Source organism: Lycorma delicatula, chromosome 7 (genome assembly GCF_047948215.1).
Source record: "Lycorma delicatula isolate Av1 chromosome 7, ASM4794821v1, whole genome shotgun sequence".
NCBI classification, from domain to species: Eukaryota; Metazoa; Arthropoda; class Insecta; order Hemiptera; family Fulgoridae; genus Lycorma; species Lycorma delicatula.
This window is the reverse complement of record NC_134461.1, coordinates 84,809,624-84,833,630: the sequence shown is the minus strand read 5'-3', so window position 1 is coordinate 84,833,630 and position 24,007 is coordinate 84,809,624. Positions and strand designations below refer to the sequence as shown.

General features: G+C 27.1%; 1 protein-coding gene across 6 annotated transcripts in view; it reads left to right on the top strand.

Moving 5' to 3' along the window:
- LOC142328449 (lymphotoxin beta receptor inhibitor) overlaps positions 1-23,297 on the top strand; it is a 38,330-nt gene extending 15,033 nt beyond the window's left edge. For 3 of the 6 annotated variants that reach the window (XM_075372230.1, XM_075372232.1, XM_075372228.1), the window contains 2 exons: positions 3,613-3,817; positions 7,262-7,400. In XM_075372230.1, coding sequence (XP_075228345.1) covers positions 3,613-3,797 — 185 coding nt within the window. In that variant the 3' untranslated portion in view covers positions 3,798-3,817; positions 7,262-7,400. Of the gene's footprint in view, positions 1-3,612; positions 3,822-7,261; positions 8,570-22,803 lie in introns of those variants that run through there. The other 3 variants (XM_075372229.1, XM_075372233.1, XM_075372234.1) reach the window with 3 other exon arrangements.
- The last annotated feature ends 710 nt before the right edge of the window (positions 23,298-24,007 follow it).

Sequence of the window (24,007 nt, the reverse complement as noted above, 5' to 3'; positions counted from 1 at the left end):
ACCAATCTTTGGGTAAATAGAAATATAAAAATTCTTAACTTATAAACATAGAATGTCTCTATTAAATGTTTTCATTTTTGTCTATTTGTTCAGCTAGAGGTAATTTCTGTCTTTTTTATCCCAAATTTTAGTCATTGAGTTTGGATTATTATCCATTAGTGTTGTTATTTAGCATAGCATGGGTGCGGATACGATTACTGATGTCTTGTTTTCTATCCCAGTGTAGATGGAAATTATTTACTAACAAAATAAATTCACTTTGGGCTTATTCTTTTAAAATTACTATGTTCTGTCTACTACATTGTATATATCAATAGGCAAAAATATAGAATAAGACAGCATATGAATCATAATGTCTCATACTCCCAAGAAACAATGTTAAATGTTTTAAAAAAGTTAATTTTTTTACAGCAAACTTTACTTTTATTTGGTTTTTTAAATTTCAGCTGTTACAGTTCCTCCATTAATTCTAAAATGTTTTCATTTAATTCTGTTGTAGTCTTGTAAATCATAATTTAATTATTTCTATTTAAGCCATATCATTTAAAATAACTTTTAATTTCTATAACTGAAGTCTTCCATTATATTAAATCTTCTTCCATTATTTATCCATTTATTTCATTATTTATCTAATTTTTGGTAATATTTGTTGAAAATTTGAACTATTGATTTTTCTAAATTCATCTCAGCATTGGGGTAAATCTCATTGCATATTTTAAAATAGAAATTTAGTTATTGTAACTGTAAACATAATTTGTCTCTTTAAAATAATAATTGGGTACTGACAATACAAGTTGATGCATTTATTTTAAAATCCTATAGAGTCTGTAACAAACTAAAAGTAATTTCACACTAGTGATATAAATCTCTGATAGAGCAACCAAGCTTCTGTTCTTTTATATTCTCTGTAATTCATAAATTCTCATTTCCATTGGTGATTTTTCTGAAAAGAAAGAAGACTTCCATGTGTAATGGACATGTGATAGAAAAAAAGGTCTTCAGTCCTCTATTCTCTTACTTTATTTTATTTATTCTATTATTATTTAATAATGGTAGGTGTGCCATGTGTCTTGGCCAGAAACTATGGTTTATTCTACCTCCTCTATTCTGTTTAACTTCTGTTTTTTTAAAAAAATTCAAGATTATGTATCATGTTTATAATCTCGTTGATTCGTTAATAATTTTCCAACAATGTATAGCAAACATTGTTTTGTTTCTAAATATTCCAATCTCCAATGAATGAATGAACAGTTAGGAATAAGATTTTCATCTGCTGCTTGAGAGAAAATTATAAAAAATTCAAACTTCTGGTTTGTGGAGTTTTCATTAGTATTCGATTGTGAGTTGACAGACTTTTCTCATTACTCATCTCTTTTTCTGTAGCTTTGATTTCTCTTCTCACAAAAACATTGTGGAAATTCCTTAACATTCAGGACTTATCCAGGAACTCAGTTTCCTTTTCAAGATTGCTCAGTTTTTCGTAATGAATTGGCTATTTAATAAGATTCTACTTGTAAGTGCATTCGTAGATTGTTTTTGTTTTTTCTTTAAATAAAAAAAATTTTTAATAAAATTTCACACCTTTTACATAATTATAATTTTAATCGCACTGCATCCATGTTTGAAATTAAAATTCATTATGAGTTAGGTAGATGGAATAATTAATGTCAAATTGTAATTAGATTTGGGGAATGCACGTATAAACTTTTTTTTTATATATATGAGTTTGAATCTCTTTTATACTATGCTCTGATTGTTACAAATATTTTTTTAAAAGTTTTTGTTTTTCTTTTATCATTTAACAAATGTTATGTAATTAATACTACAGTTATATATTTATATTACAGTAAAACTTTCTTATTTGGAAAACAAGGGGTTTCCAAATAAGAATTAAAATCTAAATTTCTTGATTTATGATGTGGATTATTGCATGTATTGTTATTGCCATCATCATCATTGTCTTCAAATAAACCAATGCATATTTTAAGGACAAAAGCATAATTTTATTTTTATGAGATCACCTTAAAATACCAAACTGGAATTTCTCTGCATTTAAAGGAAAGAATTGTGTTTTAAAGAATATAATAGTATTCACTTTCTTTGTATATCAATTTTTTTGGATCTGGGGCAAACAGTTATTTTTTAAGGGATACCATACCTTCACATTATAAGTGTTTTTCAGGTTTTTTTTTGTATTGCTCACCATTTTTTTTACATCATTCTGTTTTTGTAATATGGAGGAGATTCACTAAAATTTTTACAATGAAATTGTTTTTTTTTTTTTGTGATGTGAGATATAAGCTGTTTTTATTATATTTTGTTAAAGTGTGTATTGATAATTTCTTTTTCTTTAAGAAACATATGTAGGCATCTCTTTAAAAACAATGTTTTCAGATCAGTTTAATAAAATTATCAATACAATACATAAAAATTACCGTTAGATTGTAATTTTCGATTTTCTTAACCTCCCAGCCACAATTGTTGTCATTGTCTACCAATATCAACAAAACCACTGTCTTCAAATGCGAAAACACTGTTTTCTCAGGAAAAACATTTATTTCGTATATGTGTATTATTTATTAATTTTTATAGTTATTTAATAATAATAACTATATATATCATGTGTTTTATTTCCATTTATCTGGAAATAACCTTATTATTAAAAATGTAATTTACCTTAATTATTTTTGTTAATAATTATTCATTATCAATACTATATTACATTCTACTGTACTATATTTATATGTATTTTATTAAACAGTTTTTTCATAATAACCTTTTAATATATATATCATAGTATTTTCTGAACCCTGATAGCTTGCTCCATGTGATGAAATATAGATGGAAAAATGGCAATTTCATTTTTCTTGATGAGTAAAACGTGATTGTTGCCTGCATCATCTGATGAATATAGATGAAGCATATGTTTGCTTGCTGTCTGAGAAGAATAAAAATGACAGTTTCATTTTGCATGATTGGAAAAGAGTAAAAATGTGTCAATTAATGAATATTTAATACTGAAAATAATTTTCATATAAAGAAAAATGCATAATGAAGCAATATTTACCGGTTATCATGTAATTGTGTATTTTTTTTTTAGTGAACAAAAAGTCATGACCTTTCATCAGACGCTTAACCATTACTGTAAATAACTTTCATTTGTAGTTTTGTTGTTTTCTTTTCTTGTATTTTGGCAGAGATTCACTTAACTCCCATAAGAGGGAGTCTTGATTTATCAGGATTCATTGATTGTAATTCATTTAATCCGTATTGCAATTTTAATTTATGTTTTATTTTTTTGTTTAACAATGAAAAAGAAAATATTTTACCATGAAATCAGTATTAAAAAAGTTATGCTTTGATCTCAATCAGTCTCATATTAAATAGATAATGCAGGATTTTTTAAATTATTTTAAAATTATCAGTTTTGATTTCATTTTATTAATTTGAGAGTTATATTGATTTTTTGCTTGCTTTCATTTTTTTATTGCATTTTGTTAGTTTTTGGGGTTTAATTGTTTCTTTATTGATGGTGTGTTTTGGTTTTTTGTGTTTTTGTCTGTATGTTTGCTTGCTTTTGTTTGTTTGTAACATTGCTAATATAATATTTAGAACAAGGTCATAAGGATCCAGCAACTGGTCAGACTGTACAACCACAAGAAAAGCTTTTTAAAGATGATGAGTTGGTACAACTGATTGATCCAATTTTAAATATGGATGACACTAATGGAGATGGTTTCATTGATTACCCTGAATTTGTACGCGCACAACAGAAAGCTGTTAAAAGATCATCGTGAAAATAAAATAACTGTATGAAGTAGGTAATTGTTATTCATGTAGTATAATTGTTTTGTTTAAAGTCTTTATTTATTCATTTTATTACTATTTATTGTTGTAAGAGAAATTTAAAATATAATATCTGCAACACTTTTCAGTTTGGAAAAAGTATATACTGTATTTCCAGTTAATTCATTCTCCATCCCAATAACTTCTTTCATCACTTGTAAAAAATCAGTGATGTTTACTTTTTTCTTTATTTCTTCATTCTTTCTGCAGTAAATATCTTACATCCTCCTTTTGTTCTTCATTATCTTTGAAAACTTTATTTATTTATTTTTATTAAACCTATCTTTTGGTGTTAAAAAGATATCTTATACATAATTTCACTCTTTTTTACTTTTTTCTTTTATGTGCTTTTGCATGTGTTCATAATTTTTATCTTCAGTTACTTTTCCTTTTTACATAGTCATCATCAAAGGTTATTCAGATAGTAAGTTCTGAAGGGCTATTAGAAAAATCAAGAACACACCAACGTACATTTTTATTGCTTTTTGAAGCACATGTTTTACTCTAATTTTATACAGATTTCTCACCATTGATGGGGTACTTAACATAGCAGGGCAACAGAAGTTGATCCCTTTATTATAAAATGATGCAGCCTGAGACACAAGCCACATAGTAACTGCCATCATGGAACTGGAAGCTAGCAAGGAAGGCTTTAAGACCCAAAAACAGGTGAAAGTTACTTGATGCTAGATCCAGGCTGTATGGGGAGGAATGATCAAGCTGTTCCCTGCTGAAGGTTGTGATGAGGTTAAGTTGTGGTAGCCGTGTATCACAATTGATTGTACAGTCTGTAGGCAAGAAGTCAAAAAAAACTCCTTTTTGTTCTAAAACAATCTGCACATGATCTTCTGAGTGTAAAATATCAGTTTGCAGTTTCTATTTCTGAGCAACGAAGTGTGTCATTTCGCAGTTGTTTTGTTTTAGGGATTATCTGCGACACCCATGCCTCTTCTTTGGTGACTGTATGGCTCAAGAAATTATTGTATTGTTTTCTTTACAAATTCAAAAATTACAACACACTGCCTGACCATTTAATTTTGTGATTTTCTGTAAGCATCTTAGACCCCAGTGTACACACAATTTCTGACTGATAATTCAATTTCTCGCACACAATTTCATGTAGAAGCAATCATGAAATTTCTGAAAAAAAGCACAGAAAGAGATATGATTATGAATCATTTTTGCTCTCTTTATTCTTATCATTTATTGCATACACCAAAATATTAGTAATCAATGATGGTCACCACTTCATTCATCATCCTGCACATTATCGTGTACTTCATTAAATAATTGGACCCATACCATGAAATCATTCCTTACTTTTTTCCATAAACATTGCAAATTGGACTGTGAATTTCACACATAGTGGTTGTCTTAATTTTTTCTAAATATTAGAAAATATTTGCTAAGCATTCGCATTAGACACCTGAATAAGAATGGCATTATAATCTCTTCCTAATATATCAGGCAACTTAGTATGCATGCATAAAATTATGATTGTAGCACTGCAGTAGCAACATAACATACTTTTTGTATATACCTCATATTAGTATATTTTTTAGATTTGTCTAAAAATTAGTTTTCCTTTCTTCAGAACTCTGATTTGTATCAGTTTCTTAATTTCAGTACAAAAGTAAAGTTGTTAATGTGTTACCCTCCTTTTTCCTTCTCCATCTTACTCTTCAGTAATCTCTCCTAGACATCAATTAACAAACATTCTTATCTTAAATTATGTCTTTCATTTCCTGTCCGTTCTTTTTATGTCCAGTAATAAATGGCTTTCTTCTTCACTTTTTCCTAGGATCCTCTCGTCTTGACTGAAATTTCTTCAGTTAATTCTCTGTTTCTTCTACAATACCCACATTTTTATTCAAAATTCTAATTTCTGTTATTCTTCTTAAATCTGATTTTCATAATCTAAGTTCTTTATAACTTTTTTCCTGGACATTCTTTGTCACTAAATTAAAGTACTTAATTTTAATTTAATTTACTTTGTTAAATTTTAATGGCAATTAAAATGTTTAATGACATGTGATGATTTGATATTTTAGGTATTTTTTGTTGTACAGTTTAAGGCTTCTCAGTATTTATAATATGCATGTTTATTAATAATTTGTTACTAAAATTATTTTATTTCTACTTCTGATTATTATATGTTGATCTTAATTCAACTCCTAAGGTATAACCAGAATTTTTTGAGACCAACTGTTATGAATAATCTCAATGATGGAGTTTTATCATTTTTAGTTTGTACAGTAAGAAGCATTATGTTGTATTGACACTTGCTTTACTTCTATTTTTATAACAACATTCTAACTTTAAGATCATTATGGATCCTTAAACTTAAGTAGAAATTGATTATCAAATTCAAGAAATCAGCTATTGAGATGCTTAAAACATGTTAACTGGTCTTCAGTTATGAAGCAATGAGTTAAAGTTTTGAATAATTTTTAGACTTTAGTAAGATTTTATTAAAGAAATCAGAACAACCCTATTCTCGTCTTTTTATCATAATTCCTGAGGTTATTTCTAAATGCACTCTGATTTGTTTCTAAACATTAGGTTGTCAATACTGAATGTTTTTAGGTGTCTTAGGAAATATTATAATAATTTTGGCATAATGAATTGAAATGAGGCAGCTAGTTTTCCCATACACTGCGTGATCAAAACATACAAATATACTGGAACAGTAAAGTGAGTAGTGAGCATTGTTCCCCTCCCACTGATAAAAATGTCAAATAAAGATCCCCAATTTTGATACTTTGAGAAATTCAATGCAAATTGCTGATTTTTTATTAAATTCACTGTAAAACAACATTCAACCCAGAACCTCTAAGATGCAGGTATGCTATCTCTACAACATGAAATTTGGCTTTCACATGGATGGCATGCTTAAAAATTACTTCCAAGGATATTCTAAGTGTAGAAGTACTAGAAATAAGTATCACTGTGCAATGAGATTACTTCAAATATTATGGTGCCCAAATTTATAATAATTTTTTCCTTGGAATTTTTTTATTATTCTTTATAAAATATTTCAAATTAAACATAGTCTATGTACCAGTTGGATCTAGATAGTTATAAAGAGAAAAGTAGGGTGCAGGAGAGTGTTTTTAACTGTTAAATCAACAGCACCATCCTGTCTTATAATATTTTCTTTCAGTTAGTTTCAGCAGTTAGTGTTGTATTTTCTTTCAGTTATGTTATCATCTGAATTTGAATGGTCATTCATATTCCTTCTGAATCCATCTGTACCAAAATAAATAATAACATAAACCTGTCGCATCACCTAACCATATAGCATTAAAAAATAGATTACTGTGTTGTTGAGAATAATATTATATGCATGTGTAAGATGGATGGATGGATGTATTTTTAAATATAAATTTACATTGTTTATTTGTTGGGTATTCAGATGAGAACACCAAAAATGAAGTACAGATGACCAATCCTCAATCAGATGATGAACTTCAGTCGACTGTTGACCCTTTATTGATATCACTGGATGCTAATTATGATGGTTTCATTGATTATTCTGAATACAAAAACAAAATGTTTTGATCTGTTTACTTTTATATAGAGATGTTTTTTCTATTAGAAATTTTACGAAAACTGTAAAAATAATAAATTGTTGGAACAATGGATCAAGTTTTATGTACAAATAATGTATAAAATTTAATCTATGTATCAGTGCACTAAAAAGAAAAAAGAAACTAAAATTTATTTCATTCAATACAGTGTACACATATTTTTTCATTCAAATACTGCTTTATCTGAACAGCATGACAACATGTGTACATATATTATTTGTTTCACAGGATTTGTGTTGTAGATGATGTTGAAAATTATTTCTTTTATCATTTTTATTCACTGGTCCTGTGTTTAATATGATTTTGATGTTTCAAAATACTAGTCTTTCTGTATATCCATTAAATAAAAGTGTTATGTTGTTTAGATAATGTAGTAAAACAAATTAATCATTTTTACAATTATCATTTGAGTAATTTTCTTTTTACTGTAATTAATTTATAAATGTAATATTCTGTAAAAATATGGTTAGTAATATTTGTCTGGAATTGACGTATACTGACTAGAAAATTACTGATATAATAATTGAAAATTAAAAATGTTGCTCTCAGATTTTCTTTACTTTTTTTAAAAAACAATAAAGTAAAAACAAAAGCAAGATCACATAATAAAAATTCACATATAAAGCTATCTGCTTCTATCAATGTTAAAGTTGTCTTGTATTAATATGTTTATATATAATCTTCTTTTACCCTTCTTGGATTCTATTGTTATTTGGTATTAGTCATGGTATTTTACATTTACCACTATAGAAAAAGGAATTTTTAATACACAGCTTTGTATGTGTGCCTTTTTATAATTTGAAGTTTGAGTAACGCTTCAAAACTTTTTATATCATTTTGGTTAGTGTTCTTCCACTGTATGTTTGTACTTTGATTAATTTGATAAATAAATGTATGTTTCTATATGTGTGGTGCATGCATAGAGATATTTTCTCTACAAAAATTATTTATAAATGTTATTTAAATTTAATTTAAGAATGGGGTTAATTGGTTTTTTCTTCTTTTTTTTTGAAAGGGATTTTTTAATGTAAAAAGGTTTGTTTTTATTTGTATTATATATTTATGATATATTACATGGGTAGTGTGTATGATATATTTATATGAGTAACCTTTAATAGATATGCCTATTTATATATATTATAATATTTATATTAATATATAATATATATATATATATATATTATATAGATAGATAATGTACATGTGTGCACAAGTGCACAATTAAATTTTATACTTAAATATATATATTATACTTAACATATATTAGTTTAGTTTTAATAGAAAAAAAAAATATTAATGATTAATCATGATTTCTTATATTCATCTTGTTATTTTACATATGTATAATTTTTTAGGGGGGGGGGGTTGAATTAATCATTTTTTAATTGCTGTTGGATCATTCTTTTTCATTCCATTCATTTTTTATGAGGGAAATTGAGGTCCAGTGGAACGTATTTATCTGTAACCCTTAAAAGTTTGTTTTAAAAAAATTAAGTAAATAAAAGCAAAGGTGTTTTTGTTTTGTTTTACTAATTAGGAAAGAAAATCAAAATGTAAAGGAACATTTTTGTTTTCATAGGTCGGACACTGTAACACTAACTTCTCTTTATTATCTGTAACTCATAATGTGTAGTCAAAGTAGTAATTCATTGTTTAGCTTTCTGTTATGATATAAAGTTAATTTATGAAGTGATCCACAGTTGTCTGTCGCCATCAAGGAAGAAATGAAAACTGATAGCTTTTATTTATTCAAAGACCACTGCTCTCTGTCTCTTATTTTCAAGTTCAAAATGATGAACTTGCTGCTTCTTAACAGTTATTATTGTTATTATCAAAAATCTGCATTCTTCGTCTTCATATATTAATTAACTGCTCTTTTGAAATGTCCATATGATTATATTTATTTTATTGTTCTTAACTGATTTAAAATGTAGAGCTCAACATATTAAACCACCTTTCAAGTTTTATCACTTTTGATTCACTGATCAGAATGAACTGTCACATATTATATCTCATTTTGTCAACAACTTTGTAATGATGTTAATGTTGAAGTGGAAGGCCTACTTAGATGTTGTTACAGACAGTAATCCAGCCTTTTTAAATAGTGATTTGTCTACTTATAGATCTTACTTTATATGAAAAAATAATATACTGCTGTATGTTAAATTAATTGTCTGGGGAGTTTCACTCTGTGAATCAATAAGTAAATTTATCATTGCTTAAATTTCTTTTTTAGCACAGAAAAAGAAAACTGATTTTAAATTGACTTTGTGTAACTTAGGGATGCCATAGTCACTTGAGATTAACATTACCTTAATAGAGTTGCACTGACATCTTTAATTTTTTTTGTACACCAGCATAAATAGTCACTGTTAGTCTTATTTGGTCCAGGATTGATAGTGTTCGATCAATTTTAATTTCATATTTTGATTATGGTTTTATCCTTGATTAACAGTATTACAATGAACATTTTAATTAATAGCAGTAAACAAGATAGACACTATGTTATGTTATTAATTTAGTTTTATTACTACTTATTAAATTAAGCATGGTGTAGATATTTTCATTTTCTGAAACACTTCATTACCTACTCAAGAATACCTGGCTCAAGGTTGTGTATTGGCGATCAATTGTATCCCTTTGGTTGTTCTAGAATTATCCTTGTTGTTCGTTATCTGAAACTTCCCAGAAGATTCAGGCATTTTATATAAATACCTTAACACTCCAACTTCAAGCAATTCATAATTAACAGGTAATAGAGAAATATTTTTTTATTCACTTAAATTTTTTAATTATTACTTTATGATTATGCATATATGCATGTTGTGTATATACATATGTAGGTAGGTTTTGCAGGACGATAAAGAAAGATGTATCTTGTAAAGTTTAGAATCACTGGTATAACTAGTTGAAAATGTAATGATTAATTCTACTTTGAGCATGCTTGTGAGGTTATACAAGCTTGTATAACCTCACATGTTGTACAAGTTGTCATATGTTGTGAGATTACTGATAATGGTGAATTCAGTGTTGCCAGCCTCCTGTTATCATGAAAACAAAAATATCCCTTTACTTTTTTAGTTTGCATAATGTATTTATAAATGTGTACTCCCTTCTTTTTAATTTTAGTTCTTTTTCAGCTTAAAACGTTTGTTATTTTGTTTTGCTATAGTTGTCCTTTTTAGGTTAAGTAAAATTTAAATATTAAAGTTATTATTATTATTATGAACAAAAGTTTATGAACTGAAGAAAGGTATGGCTGTGATAAAACGATCAATTATGACATTAAAACATTAACACACTACACTTGCACTAATTGCACACATCTTTTTATATAAACAAGTATATGGGTAACATATTTAAGTAATATGTGTAATTATTAGTTAATAATAGTTAGATCTTTCTTCCCCAGTGTCTGTGTGGATATGTGCATATATTTACATTGTATGGTTGTGAACTTATTTCTTCCTATAGTGTATTAGAATATATTTTATTATTAAATCTACTGAACTAATATCAAATGGTCATCAATCAGCACTACTGATTTAAATTGTGTTTGGCAGAAGAGGTTGTCCTTCTCCCAAACATTTACAAAATTTATTAATTTGTTTATTCAATATAAAGTACAAAAAAAATTATAAGATTATTATAGCTGTGGTAACATAGCTTCCATGACACTGCTTACAATTATATATATATATATATCAAATAATAGTATAACATTTTTATGTTTATTACTGGAATTAGAAAACTTTATTGAATTGTTTGAGCTGAATGGTTTTTCCCGTGGACTTACCTTTCATTGTAAAATACACTTCAGTTATTTGTATTGGTTTGTTTGGTTCTTAATTTTTTTTTGGTTAAGTACAAATTTGTTTATTACAGTTTACAAATACTATACTATAAGATCTGTCTGAGATATAAATGAAGTACATCTACTCTAATATTGTCATTATCTAAAGAAAAGAAAATTTTATTTTTTGTATGTTGATATGAATTTGTAAACTATACTTTTTTAGTGTAACTTGAATATTAAAATTAAGTATATTGCCTGCTTCCGTCTTCTGCAACTTAGTAAAATTTAAATAAATAAAGAAAAATAATATTTCCTGAAAGTTTTTTAAGAGGTAAATATTAATGAACTTGTGTCACCAGATTAATAAAACTAAGCTTTACTATAATAATGTTTAAGTTCTATGTTCGAAAGGCATCCTGATGTTAATAATAACCAATTTTTTTTTTTTATTTACCGGAAATTTTATATTGTATCTCTTTTACCTAACTTTAGCATGTAATTAAATTACCAGTGTAATCTTTCTAAAATTAAATGTCTAATTTGAACTTTTTTTATATTAATTTTTAATCAATTTAAATTTAGTTTACTTTTATTATAAACAGCAAAACTTTTTAATATATTTATGGTATCAGCTACTATGGCCATTACTCAGTGTTGTAATAAGTCAAAAAATTAATCTTTTTTAATTTTCCTTATAAAATATGCACACATTCTACATGCAAACACATGTATCATACATATGTACACACAACTTCAAACAGTTTTTTAAACTTACAGACTAGTTAAAGATATCACAGTGTAATTTGTAAAAGGCCTTAAACAGTGCAGATCAGTAATAAAAAATAAATGTCACACAGATAGTACTATGATAATTTTGCTGTGGATTGATAGCAAAATATTTAAAAACATAAATTATTAAACTTAAGTCTAATGAAAGTAACAGACTGATCAAAGTTACAACACGAAACATATTCATGGCTTTGTGTACAGATTTTATAAAATATTCTTACAAGTAACAAGATTAAATTAATAATGGATACTACAAAGGTAAAATTTATGACTTTTAGAAATTACAATAAAAACAAATTATAATCAAATTGTAGGCAGGGATAATATTTTTAAAACAATGATTTTGATTCTGCTGATTTTTATTATTACACTTTACTGATATTTCTAAGTCACATACAGTTTTCTAACTAAATTTTACGGCCACATGATCACTATTTTAAATTATTGTTTAACAATTATAATTAAATATTTTTTATTTAAGATTGCTTAAAGAAAAAATAAGCTAGTTAGTTATTTTTGTCAGTAGAAAAAACTTTAAGAACAAACTGTTGTATACAAAAAATGCATAATCCAGTATTTTTAATTTATTATAATTATTTTATTTATTATTATTATTATTATTATAAAATTATTTTTTTACTTTTAATTTATGCTGTTTATTAAAATATTATAGATTTTGTTTTTTTTTCTATATTTGATTTAAATGGTGGTATATTGTATTTTTATGTAGTGTGGTATATTTTGATAAATTATCTTTATTAAAGAGGTAATTTGTCAAAATTAATAAAGTAGTTTTATCTGACTAATTTTTCAATAAATAAATAATGTTTAATAATCATTTTTTATATGTTGTATTTATTTATTATTTGTTTTCTTAAATTCCCTTTTTATATTCTGGTGATGGTTTTTGATATTCCTTTTGGATTTGATGCTGATTGACTAATTTCCTTTTTTTTTATAAGAACATGGTGAAGGGTTTTTATATTAATTTTTTTTCTGTGCAAACCTTTTATCTAATTAATACACCAATTATTAGTAAATGAATGTAGCTTTCTGGAGAAATGGAAAAGCCATTACCCCATAATTCTTGGTTAAAAATACATTTTTAATTCTGCCTGGATGCACACAGCTTTTTAAGGTAGTAATATAAATGCTAAATCGGTCTTTAGGGTGGAAAAGTAATATTATATTCAGAGTTGATTTTTTGCCTTCTTCTAGTTATGCTAATGTGGCTAATAAGTATTTGTCAGTACTTATTGGTATATATTAATTCTGCTTGAATGTTTTTTTTTTTTATATATGTATACAGCATATAATAGCTATTATAAATTATTACATCTTTATTTGGTAATGTGTAAGAAAGGAACTGTTGTCTACCCCAAGCTAAGTTTAAGTAGGGTTAAAGGATCAACTGTCCATTAAAATTATAAGTACTTTTAAATTTGTAAATACAAATTGCTGAAGGATTAAAAATTGACATATGATGGATCTTGTTTCCTTCTAATTTGCTAGACTAGGGTGGTAAGTGTTTTCTTTTTTAACTTATAAAAAATAATTATAAATGTACTGGAGCAAGCAATGAGGTGAAACTAATTTAGTTGGTAGATAAAGCAGGCCATTAGCTCTCATCCCAGGTATACTATCATAATGATTTGTAATAACTAAAATTAAATTCATTATTTAGTAAACTAAAACAGTAATACGAAATGTAGCGTTTGAGAACAACAAAGTCTGTCCTTATAACACTGATAGTTGCATATGCAGGTATGTAAATTTACATTTTTTATAAGTTTGTTTTATTTAATTTTATCTAATTTGGAAAAATGTTTGAAAATAAATGTTTACTGCTTGACAGCTTTGGTTTTTTTTATTTTTATAGTAGATACTACAAAAGAAAGTATACTATTTTGTGTTGTTGAAGAAATATATAATTATTACTTGTATCAAATTTTTGTTTGTGCTTATATATTTCATTAAATGTTTAAATAGTTGAACTCTTTCAATGTCACCAACAATTACAAATTAGTAGTTACACGTTTTGCCTTACTCCTGGCCACCCATTGTTGTGATAGAATTTCTTGCATTAGTGTGTTCACTTGTAGAATTTCTTTGCATTAGTGTGTTCACTTGTATTTATCTAAAAGTATTTATAGTATATTTAAAGTAGGCAGTTAAGTTTTACACATTTTATTTAATCTTTTAATACAACTACATTGTGTTCCACAATTATTCAGTTGTTATAGTGTGTCTTAATAAACCACATAAATGTTATAATAAATGATTTGTTATTTTTAATGATTAATTTATATTATAAATGTTAATGTCTGTTCAATAATAATTGAGATAAATTGATCTAGAGAAAAAAGATTTATTCAGTGACAAAGAAACTTAACACTACTTTTCAACGTAGTCTCCAGCAACATTTAGATACTTATTCCACCACTCTGTGAGGTTTCTGATTCCTGCAAAGTAGAAGTCCTTACCTTGTTGTTTGAACCATGTTTGATCACTTTGTTGTCGTCAAACTTCTTGCCATGTAAAAAGCCTGTGAGCGAGCCAAACAAATGAAAATCGGACAGGGCAAAGTTGGGGCTGTAAGGAGGATGTTGCAAAACTTCACAACCCAACTTCTGAAGTGTTTTTCCCATTCTCTGAGTGATGTGGGGGTTTGCATTGTCGTGCACACCTTTTAAGAGAGTGCCTTGATGTTTTTGCCTTATTGCAGGTCTCACTTTCTGTTTGAGCATGTTAGAATAGTACTCACTGTTCACAGTACACTTGTTTTTACAAACCATTCATGCGATTCTACAGCACAGTCGTTGAAACTTCAACTGGTCTTCCAGAGTGATGGAGAGATCAGTCACATTTGTTCTGCTTGAATTAAACTGTTACACCCACTTATACACATTACTGTGGTTTAAACTCTTTTTACCATACTGTTTCAACATTCTTGAGTAAATTTCTACCAGTTTCACACCTTCTGATAGCAAAAATCTTATCACTGAACGTTGTTATTCTGGCAAAATGCGTTGTTATTCTGTTTCAAGCGGAGCTGACATTCTGAAATCAACAAAAGTGGTTGTGTTTAGATTATGTTCAAACAGCTGATTAAACATGTTCCCAAAGTTACCAACTTGAGCCTCAGAAAGTGTAAACAGTTCATTGAATGAACTGTTTTTTCTCCACATCAGTTTCTCTTTAATTATTGAACATCTCTCATCGCTTATATTTCTAGATAAAACACACCCGTACATAAAATTTAACTTAAAAATGTTTTAATAACAAATACACATATTTGTGTGTATAGAGAGAGAAATATAATTCTAAATTGAAATATATTTGTCATCTTGTATATTTATGATTGATATCAGTCATACAAATTATGAAAACTTAAGTAATTTTTTTCAGATTTTCAATTGCAAAAACATTTCAGAAATCCTAATCACAATTTTGAATAACTGAATTTTAGCATTTTTTGTTAAGTTTATAGTGGTTTAATATTAGTTATTCAAAATAAAATATATACTATTTGTTTTACAGCTAAACATAATATCGCCAAAATATCAGTGAATTTTAAGTCTAATTGCCAACTTTAAATTCTCATTGGATAAAGATTAATTGTCTAAATAAAATGTTTGAATTTTATGTATAGGAATTTTCTTGGATTTTTATATCATTCAAACAAAAGATGGGATGTAGAATTCATCAAGACTGTTAACTCAGGCAATGTAACATGTTACACATATAGTACCAAAAGAATTTACCAAATGCATTTAAAAATAATCAAACACAAAAAAGTCTATACTGAATTGTTTAAAAAGCTATCAGCTACTTAATTATCCCTGATTTTAACAGAAAGCGTTTGAAAAGTTAAAATTAAAAGAATTGAGAAAGTTGTATTTTTTAATTTAGTTTTTATTTTCATGGCTGTGTAGTTATATTATACAGATATAACTGCAGTATATTAAGTTGTTTGTAACATTAAAAAAATTTGTTAATATATTTGTATGCACGTTTGTTTTTTGCTTGATATTACCTTAATGGATGTACCAGTCGATTCGACATGATTTTTGAATGTGGGGCATTGATGATGTTTAATTTTGGTTAATGGAATATCTCATAGATATTTCAAAATTTTGCAAGAAGGTAGATAAATTTTTTTCGCATAATTTAATACCACTTAGGTAGTAGTTAAGATACTAATTGTGTTTGGTCTTATTCAAACCCATGTAAAGGGATGAGTGAAAAAAACCTTTTGTCTTTTATGGATTCAAAGTCACATTCTTGTACTAATTTGCTGATTCGATTACATTAGTGTCACTTTGGGCAGTTTTATTCTGGGGTGGGAAATAAGCCTAATTTTTGGGGGTTTTTTCATCAGTTATAATTTTGTTTGTTATCTTCATACTGGATTAACCATTATTTATTAAAGTTTCTACAATGAGTTATGAATATCGATCATTGATGCCATTTAATTTTAGTTAAAATTGGTTAGGAGAGTCACCATGGGGATCAAAATTTTACTTACAGAATAGAAAATTTTTTTACATAATTCAACATCTCTTAGGAGGTTTATTCACCTTTGATTCATCTTATATCCCATCATACCCTAAATTAAAAGGGTTAGACAAAATTAGATTGCCAACCACAAAACCCAGATCTTAATCTCATAAAAATTTAGGTCTTATTAAAAAAAAAAATGAAAATTATGTGGATTCAATAACATTGATTAACATTCTCTTTAAGAAAACTGGTGAATAACAAGATTCCATAAGGAAGAATAATGAAATTAGTTGAAGAAAAAAAGACAGTTCTTAAGAGATTTGAAATTAAAAACTTAGATAAAAATAAAAGGAATGTTGAAGAAGAACATATAGAGACTGAAACTGATGTTAGCGAAGACTCTTGAGGGTGGGAATTAATTTTTTTTATATGTTGTTTTGCAACTAAATTAGATCACTTTCAACATCAGAATAACTATTTTTGTATGTACTCTGTAAAAATACATATTGAGCATTGAAAGACATTTTCAATCAACTTATGAAGATAACTTAATTTTTTGTTTATAAAGTATTCCTCTTAATACATATGAAAAAACCTGAGAACGGACCACAAGAGGAACTAAAAAAAAATTCAAAATTTGCCCATTGTAGTAAGGCTTGAACAAACATGAAAAATATGTACACTTGTTTATTACCAGGTTCAACTGAAAACTTTTTTTTTTATTGAAGTTGTTAAAATAATAATATCATCACTGTAATGAAAAAGCTCTTTATGGCTTTCAAATCCTCTGCTAATGAGTATTATACATTTTATTATCTATCTTCAACTTTATATAAGCAATTTTAGTTTGTTATGTGTATAACAACAATAATTGATTATATTGTAATAGAAGTGCCTCTTTATTATTTGTTAGCGTTCTTATAAAGTATATAAATAAAACAATTCAAGTTTAAATGAAAGCATGTACTTATTTACTTTGTCCAGTCAGTTAACACTGTATAACTTTGCTTACCACATCTTAGGTTCAGGGTTTTTGTTTGGTAATTTTTTAATTGCTAGTGATATATATAATAAGATTGATTCTATAATCAGATTGATTATATAATAAGTTAAAATATTTTAAGGTTAAATTTTTAATGTTGTAGATATTTTTTTGAGAATGGTGTATTTTCACTAAATAAATTTACAACCATTAAAGTTATTTCATACTTTTAACAACACACTATTCTATATCTATGTTTTGAAGTTGAATTTAGGTAAGAGATTCTTTAATATTATTTACCAGAATAAGTATAGGCTTATGTAAAACTTAAAGAACTTTAGTGTTCAGTTCAATAAAGTAATGTTTTGGTACATAGAATATGGCCAGTTAATTTGGGTAAATTTAATGTAGATAAGATTTTTAAAGGATTATATTTTTTTCAAATAATAAATGTGGTAAGGCACGATATATATTCAGGTTGATTAACCCTGGAGTAGTCGTGCGGTTAACAGTTACATGAATGGTCGCATGATTGACCAGTGTCACCCACAGAATGATTTTGTTTTTGGTATCCTATAATTTAATTACTTTCTTAATTATTAATCTTTATGCCTTACTTTAATGTTAGAAAGGGTTTATAAATAAAAACAATCAAAAAATAACTTGAAAAATATATTGTAAAAGCAAACAAAAGCATTTTTAAGTACAAGTAAAAGTCACAAATTTACTGTAAGTAGATTCTATTATAAAAGCAAACACATTTTTAACTGTTATGAATATCATAAATTTAATACAAAATACAAATATTTTAAAAACAATTTTGGCAAACACTTTTTAAATGATCATTGCACATCCACTTTTCACATTTATCACACCATTTCCTTGTGGTTTTATCTCTTTGTCGCCCACAGTCATGGCAACGTCCTCTAGCACCTTCTCTTCCTTTTGTTGATGCTGGCTCTTGCATTGAAGTACCAAGAAGGATACATGCCCGGCGCCTTAATTTAATAGGTAGTTGCAATATTGTAGACCTATATTGAATTTGTGGTTTAACCATTTCCCATGCCAAATTTTGTAAAAATATACTTCTGCTCACTTTATTTTTTGAATTCGATTTGTAAATACAAAGTGCATTGATCGCTGAAATATTTAAGAGATTAAAAAACACAACCTTTTGGGCCAGGGAGGTGCGTTATGATATTTTCTGAGCGGGTTTTGACGTTTTTTTTAGGTAAACACTTCAACCATTTTGTTTTGCCATCTTTTCCGAGGTAAAATGAATTTTGTGACTCACCCTCGTAATCATTGTCTTCATCAGCTGACTGCTCGGAATTCGTATTGTGATCACTCTCACTTAGATGATCTATCTCGCTTGAATCCGATTCTTCGGGATCCCTTTCTTCCTCTTCATCAGATAATTCTTTGAGCCACTGCTGCCAAATTTTGGGATCTGATGAGTACTCAACTTTTCTTTTGTTAGTTTGTGACATGATCTATGTAAAAATAAAAATAAAATAGGGTTTAGGTATTATTTCTATTGGAAGGAAAAAAACTAAATAGATGAAAAATAACAAATTGATAAATATCTATCTCATAAAACAAATTATTAAAGAAAAAATTACTTACCGGGAAAATAACTTAAAAGGTCGCGTGGGGGACACTTGTCAACCAAACTAGTTTGAGGTGAAATACCTTTCTTAGTTGAAGGGTAAACTGAACGACGACACTGTAGATTCTAACAATAGGGTCTTCTTGAAAGATACTGGAAGGGACAGAATGGTGGGGGTTATGGATAGGGAATAACCCTTAAATAATGGCAGGTGGGTGACAACTGTCAACCGCGCGACTACTCCAGGGTTAAAAATTGTGCCCAAAATACTCTGGGAGTTGGTTTGGGACATTATAAGCATATATCCAGAAAAGTTTTATTTTTAAAATAATGGCTAATGGAATATTTTTCGCTTTAAGAGCAAAATGAAGCTATACTGCAATACTTGAAGCCCAAATATGATTTTTTTTTTACTTGAAAAATTGAATGAAACTAGTCAGCTTTGTGCTGTAGTAATTTCTGAAAATATTGTTTACAAAGTCTAAAAAATAGGGAGTACAAAAAGAACATTTCTTTAGGTTTGTCATAAATTAACTTGTTGAATTATTTATAAACAAATAAGCTCCTAAAAAAATTTGTAAAGGTTTAATTCTAGAAAATTGATGTAAATGAAGTCAAGAGAAAATAATCGAAAGTTAATGGAAGTTTTAGCTATTGAAATGTGAAAAAACTTTATAATTTCTTATCAGCAAACAAGGATTACTAAGAAATCACATCATAGAAACTGCTGTTACTATTAAGAATAGTTCTGATGCTGTAAGGCACGTTCAAGAAGTATAGATTCAACAAAGTGGCAAAGTTTAAATACTGGATTCAACAAAGTGGCAGCTACATTAAATAACTACTTTAAATGTGTATTAATACATTTAATTATAAATAAGTTTTTAGGTACACATAACTTTGATATAAAGGTTTTTAATAAAACTTCAAATTTAATCTTTTACTCTATTTTATGTATTTTTAGGTAAATGGTTAAATTTGTTTTTACAATTTTTAGCAATATAAAGAAAATTTTTAGTTTGTTGTAAATTGTAATGTTTTTTTATTCAATAAAAAGAGGTGTTTACGATCAAAAAATTTTGTTGAAAAATACTAATAAAGTCAGTTTGTTTGCTTAAATCATCGCTTCATTGCTTAAGACATTTGAATTGTTTATTTGGGGTTTTAGATTTAAATTTAAAAACATTTCTGGCTTGGAAAGTTTTTCAAAGTTTATGTTTGTGTGTCATAATGTTATCTTTTATAACAACTTGGTAGAAGACAATATTTGGCTTGATGAAAAAAATTTTTAGATATTCTTTTAGAATAAGAAATGTTCTTTTATTTAATTTTTTGTGGAATGAGTGTTATTTTAAGAATTTTTTGGGGATTTTATGTTGTTTTACTAGTGAAAATATTTTTTTTTAAACTGCTATATAAAAAAATCAGCTTGATTCTGCAAAAAGTTTGGTGAAAAAATTGATGTTTTTACATCAATTACCACTGCACAGTAATAATAGTTGTAAATTGTGTAAGTTTTCTTCACATTGTTTTGTTTCATGTATTTTCTTTTTGGAAAGGTCACAAAATGTTAAAAGTGTTTGAAAGGGTTTAAAATTTGGTGCAGTGGGGTGAACTTTATTATAATGCAGTAGCAAAAAATCTGTTTACAAAACTGAAATAATTTAATGAATTTTAATTTTATAATTAAATTAAATTAGAAACTTCCTTTAAAAAAAAAGTTTTTTTAAAGATTTTACCCATAAATCTGGATCCAAAATATTATTTTTTTATATCTTTAATCTCTAATAAGGTATTAGTCATTCTTTTGATTATGTATTTAAATTGGAATTTATTGATCTTATTAGTTAAGATTTTAGGTACCATCTCACTGATGTGGACAAATATTTAAAGGATACAACTTTAAATTCTGTAACTTTGCAAGAAAAATTAAAACTTATTTAAATTTTAGCATGGAGTCTGTTATCTACATTTCATGGTTGAATTGAGATTACACTTAAAACTATTAGAAATAATCACAACTCCTTTTCAAATTTAAGGGGAAATATTTTTTCCCAGAGGGCTTTTTCAAGCTAATTATGTAGTGTAACACGTACTCTTATCAGAGGTGTCCACTGATGATACCATTGAAAAGGAGCTATATAGTTAACTCCAAAACCCCTTTTGAAAAAACAATTTCCATATTACTTGAAGATAGTATTTACAGCTTGTAATATTTTTGTAGTTGTATAATTAAAAAAATTAAGAATTAGCTTTTTTTAAGTACAGAAAACTGTTGTCTTTCACTGGATAAACTTTTCAATTTTATTACTATATATCCAAATGTGCATGTCGTCATCATCATCATCATTATCATCCATAACCTTTATTTAGAGTTCTAGATAAAAGAAGTTTTTGAAGATTAATCCATCATTTTGAAATTATTCTGGATTAGTATAATCTTTTTTATCAGCAGTTAGACCATTGCAAATTTATTGAATGAAAGTAAGGATATATAATAAAGATGAAGGTAATAAATTCACTGATGGAATATGAGGAAATGAATTTCATAAACCAATAGAAGCTAGAGCAATATTTATCAGTCATATGGATCGCTGGAAAACTGATCAGTCGGTTATCAAATGCTGGCCAAAAGATTGACGAAAACAGCTAGATTCTGAATTCTGTAAAGGATGGATGATTAAATTGTCAAAAAAAAGTAAAGTAGGTGTTATAAGCATCAGAATAGTTGGAGTGTTACCATTGAGATTTTAAAGAAATCTAGAAGCAGATTGTGCTCAAATTTTTAGAAAGTTCTGCCTTCAAACAAGTTTGCAGCCCTTCCATGCATATTACCAAAACTAATGAATTAGCATTAAAAAAATTAAGCGGCAGTGATGCATTCTTTATATGGACAGTTCAAAGACAAACCAAAAAAAAAGATAATTCAGGCATTTTCTGTGAACAATATTGTTGACATTGAACATTACCAGGAAATTTATAAGAGACCAGATTGCATTAGAACATTCACTTTTTTACAGAGAAATTGAGTAACAGATTATCAAAAAGGATTGGCAAATGTTTAACTAATCTTGGTTTTCAAAAAAAACTAATTGCACTTTTTAATATATCAGTATTGGTAACAGTTTAAAAAAAAGTTTGTTTCTCCCCAAAAAAAGGCCCATGAAGTTAAGGGTATGCAACCAAGAAGTGTTGCAGAACAATTATATTGACTTTTTTGGAAATCTTGAATGACCTACTAAATTCTCAATCTTACTGTTGCTAGCCAATATGGCCATTCTGAAAGATGCTGTTGAGCCTCTGATGACAGGTGTTATTTTCAAAACATCCATACAAAACAACTCGCATCTGTAAACGTTTTTATTATCTTACATTCTTTTTTCCTAAAAGATTGCCTTTTGTTAAGGAAGCGATTGAGGGCTGATACACCTCATTGTAACAGATATATTGATGATAAATTTTTTTAATAGTTGAAAAAATGGTGTCATCATTTTACTGACAGACTCTGATCTTCCTGATACCCTAGAAAGACGATATCTGCCGTGTAGCGATTCCAGTCACCATATCCTGCTTTCTTAGTCCTGATGGGTTTATGGACACACACACACTGGACAAAAAAAAATGAAAATTTTCTTTCTTAAATTGCCAATTTTATAATAAGAATTTATTGATTTTTTTTTTATTACAGCTGAACAAAAAGAGGCAAAAATATTCACTGACGAAGAGTTAATCCAAATAGTAGATGCAACATTTTTTAAAGCAGATCAAAATGGTGATGGTTATATAACTTGGGAAGAGTATATTTTTGAAATACAGAGATCTGCTACAGAAAACCAACAAAGTTAATGTTGTAATATATAATTATAATAATTTAATTAATTCAATCATTTTATTCATTTTTGCGCTTGGATGAATTTTTTATGAAGACATGATAATGTATTGACATTTTTATATGTTTCCAGTTTTCTTTTCCAGGGAAAGTCTCTTACCTTTTTTTTTAATACTATAATTAAGTAATCTTAAAAGAAAACAGTAACCAGTTAGTTACTGGACAATAAGTCCATTTTTATTAGTTTTGACATTTGTTTTTAATTTCTTATGATTATTGCATTTAAAAGGATAAACAAGAAGTAGTTTTTGTATTGGTAAATGTTCACTTTTTCAATAATTTATGAAGCTTCTCAATGACATATTTCTTACCATGTCAATAAAAGTTTGGCAAACTTTTATATGAAATTTAAGTAAAAAATTAAAAATTAAAAGTATGTAAAATTTAAGTATGTTTTTAATCTATAAAAACAAAATACCTATTTTTACTCATTTAAAGTTTGCATTTATCTAATTTGAAAGATGTTTAAGTTAACTTTAATTGACGTCTCTTTTAATATATAAGCTACCAAAAACATAAATTGTGATTTATTAAATTTAAGAAGCAGTCATCAATTTATTGATGATCATGAAATGTATTTATAAATACGTTTTCATAAAATTTATTTATACGTAATATTTATGTCTGTTACTGATTAAATCAAATTATGAATTACCCCATTTTTTAGGTAGGCTTATCATATTTTTTTGGGTCCAACCCAGGACATATTTTTGAAATTGCTTAAAAGTCTTAACAGTTTACTGAAAAATTAAACTTTATTTATTCAGTTGTATTTTTCACTAGACATGACTTTTTTCAGAAATGGTTTGTTTGTTTTAATTACATCATAAAATTCACAACAAGAAAGTTGTGAATTAATTTTAACATTTAGCAGATGTTTAAGAGTAGATACTGAAAGTCTACCAATTTCTGCAGACCAGATGTTCCCCGTAATTGAAAAAACTCTCAACTGAAGCAGACATCACAAGCTCAACCATTTTAGAAGTATTGCAACATGAAATAT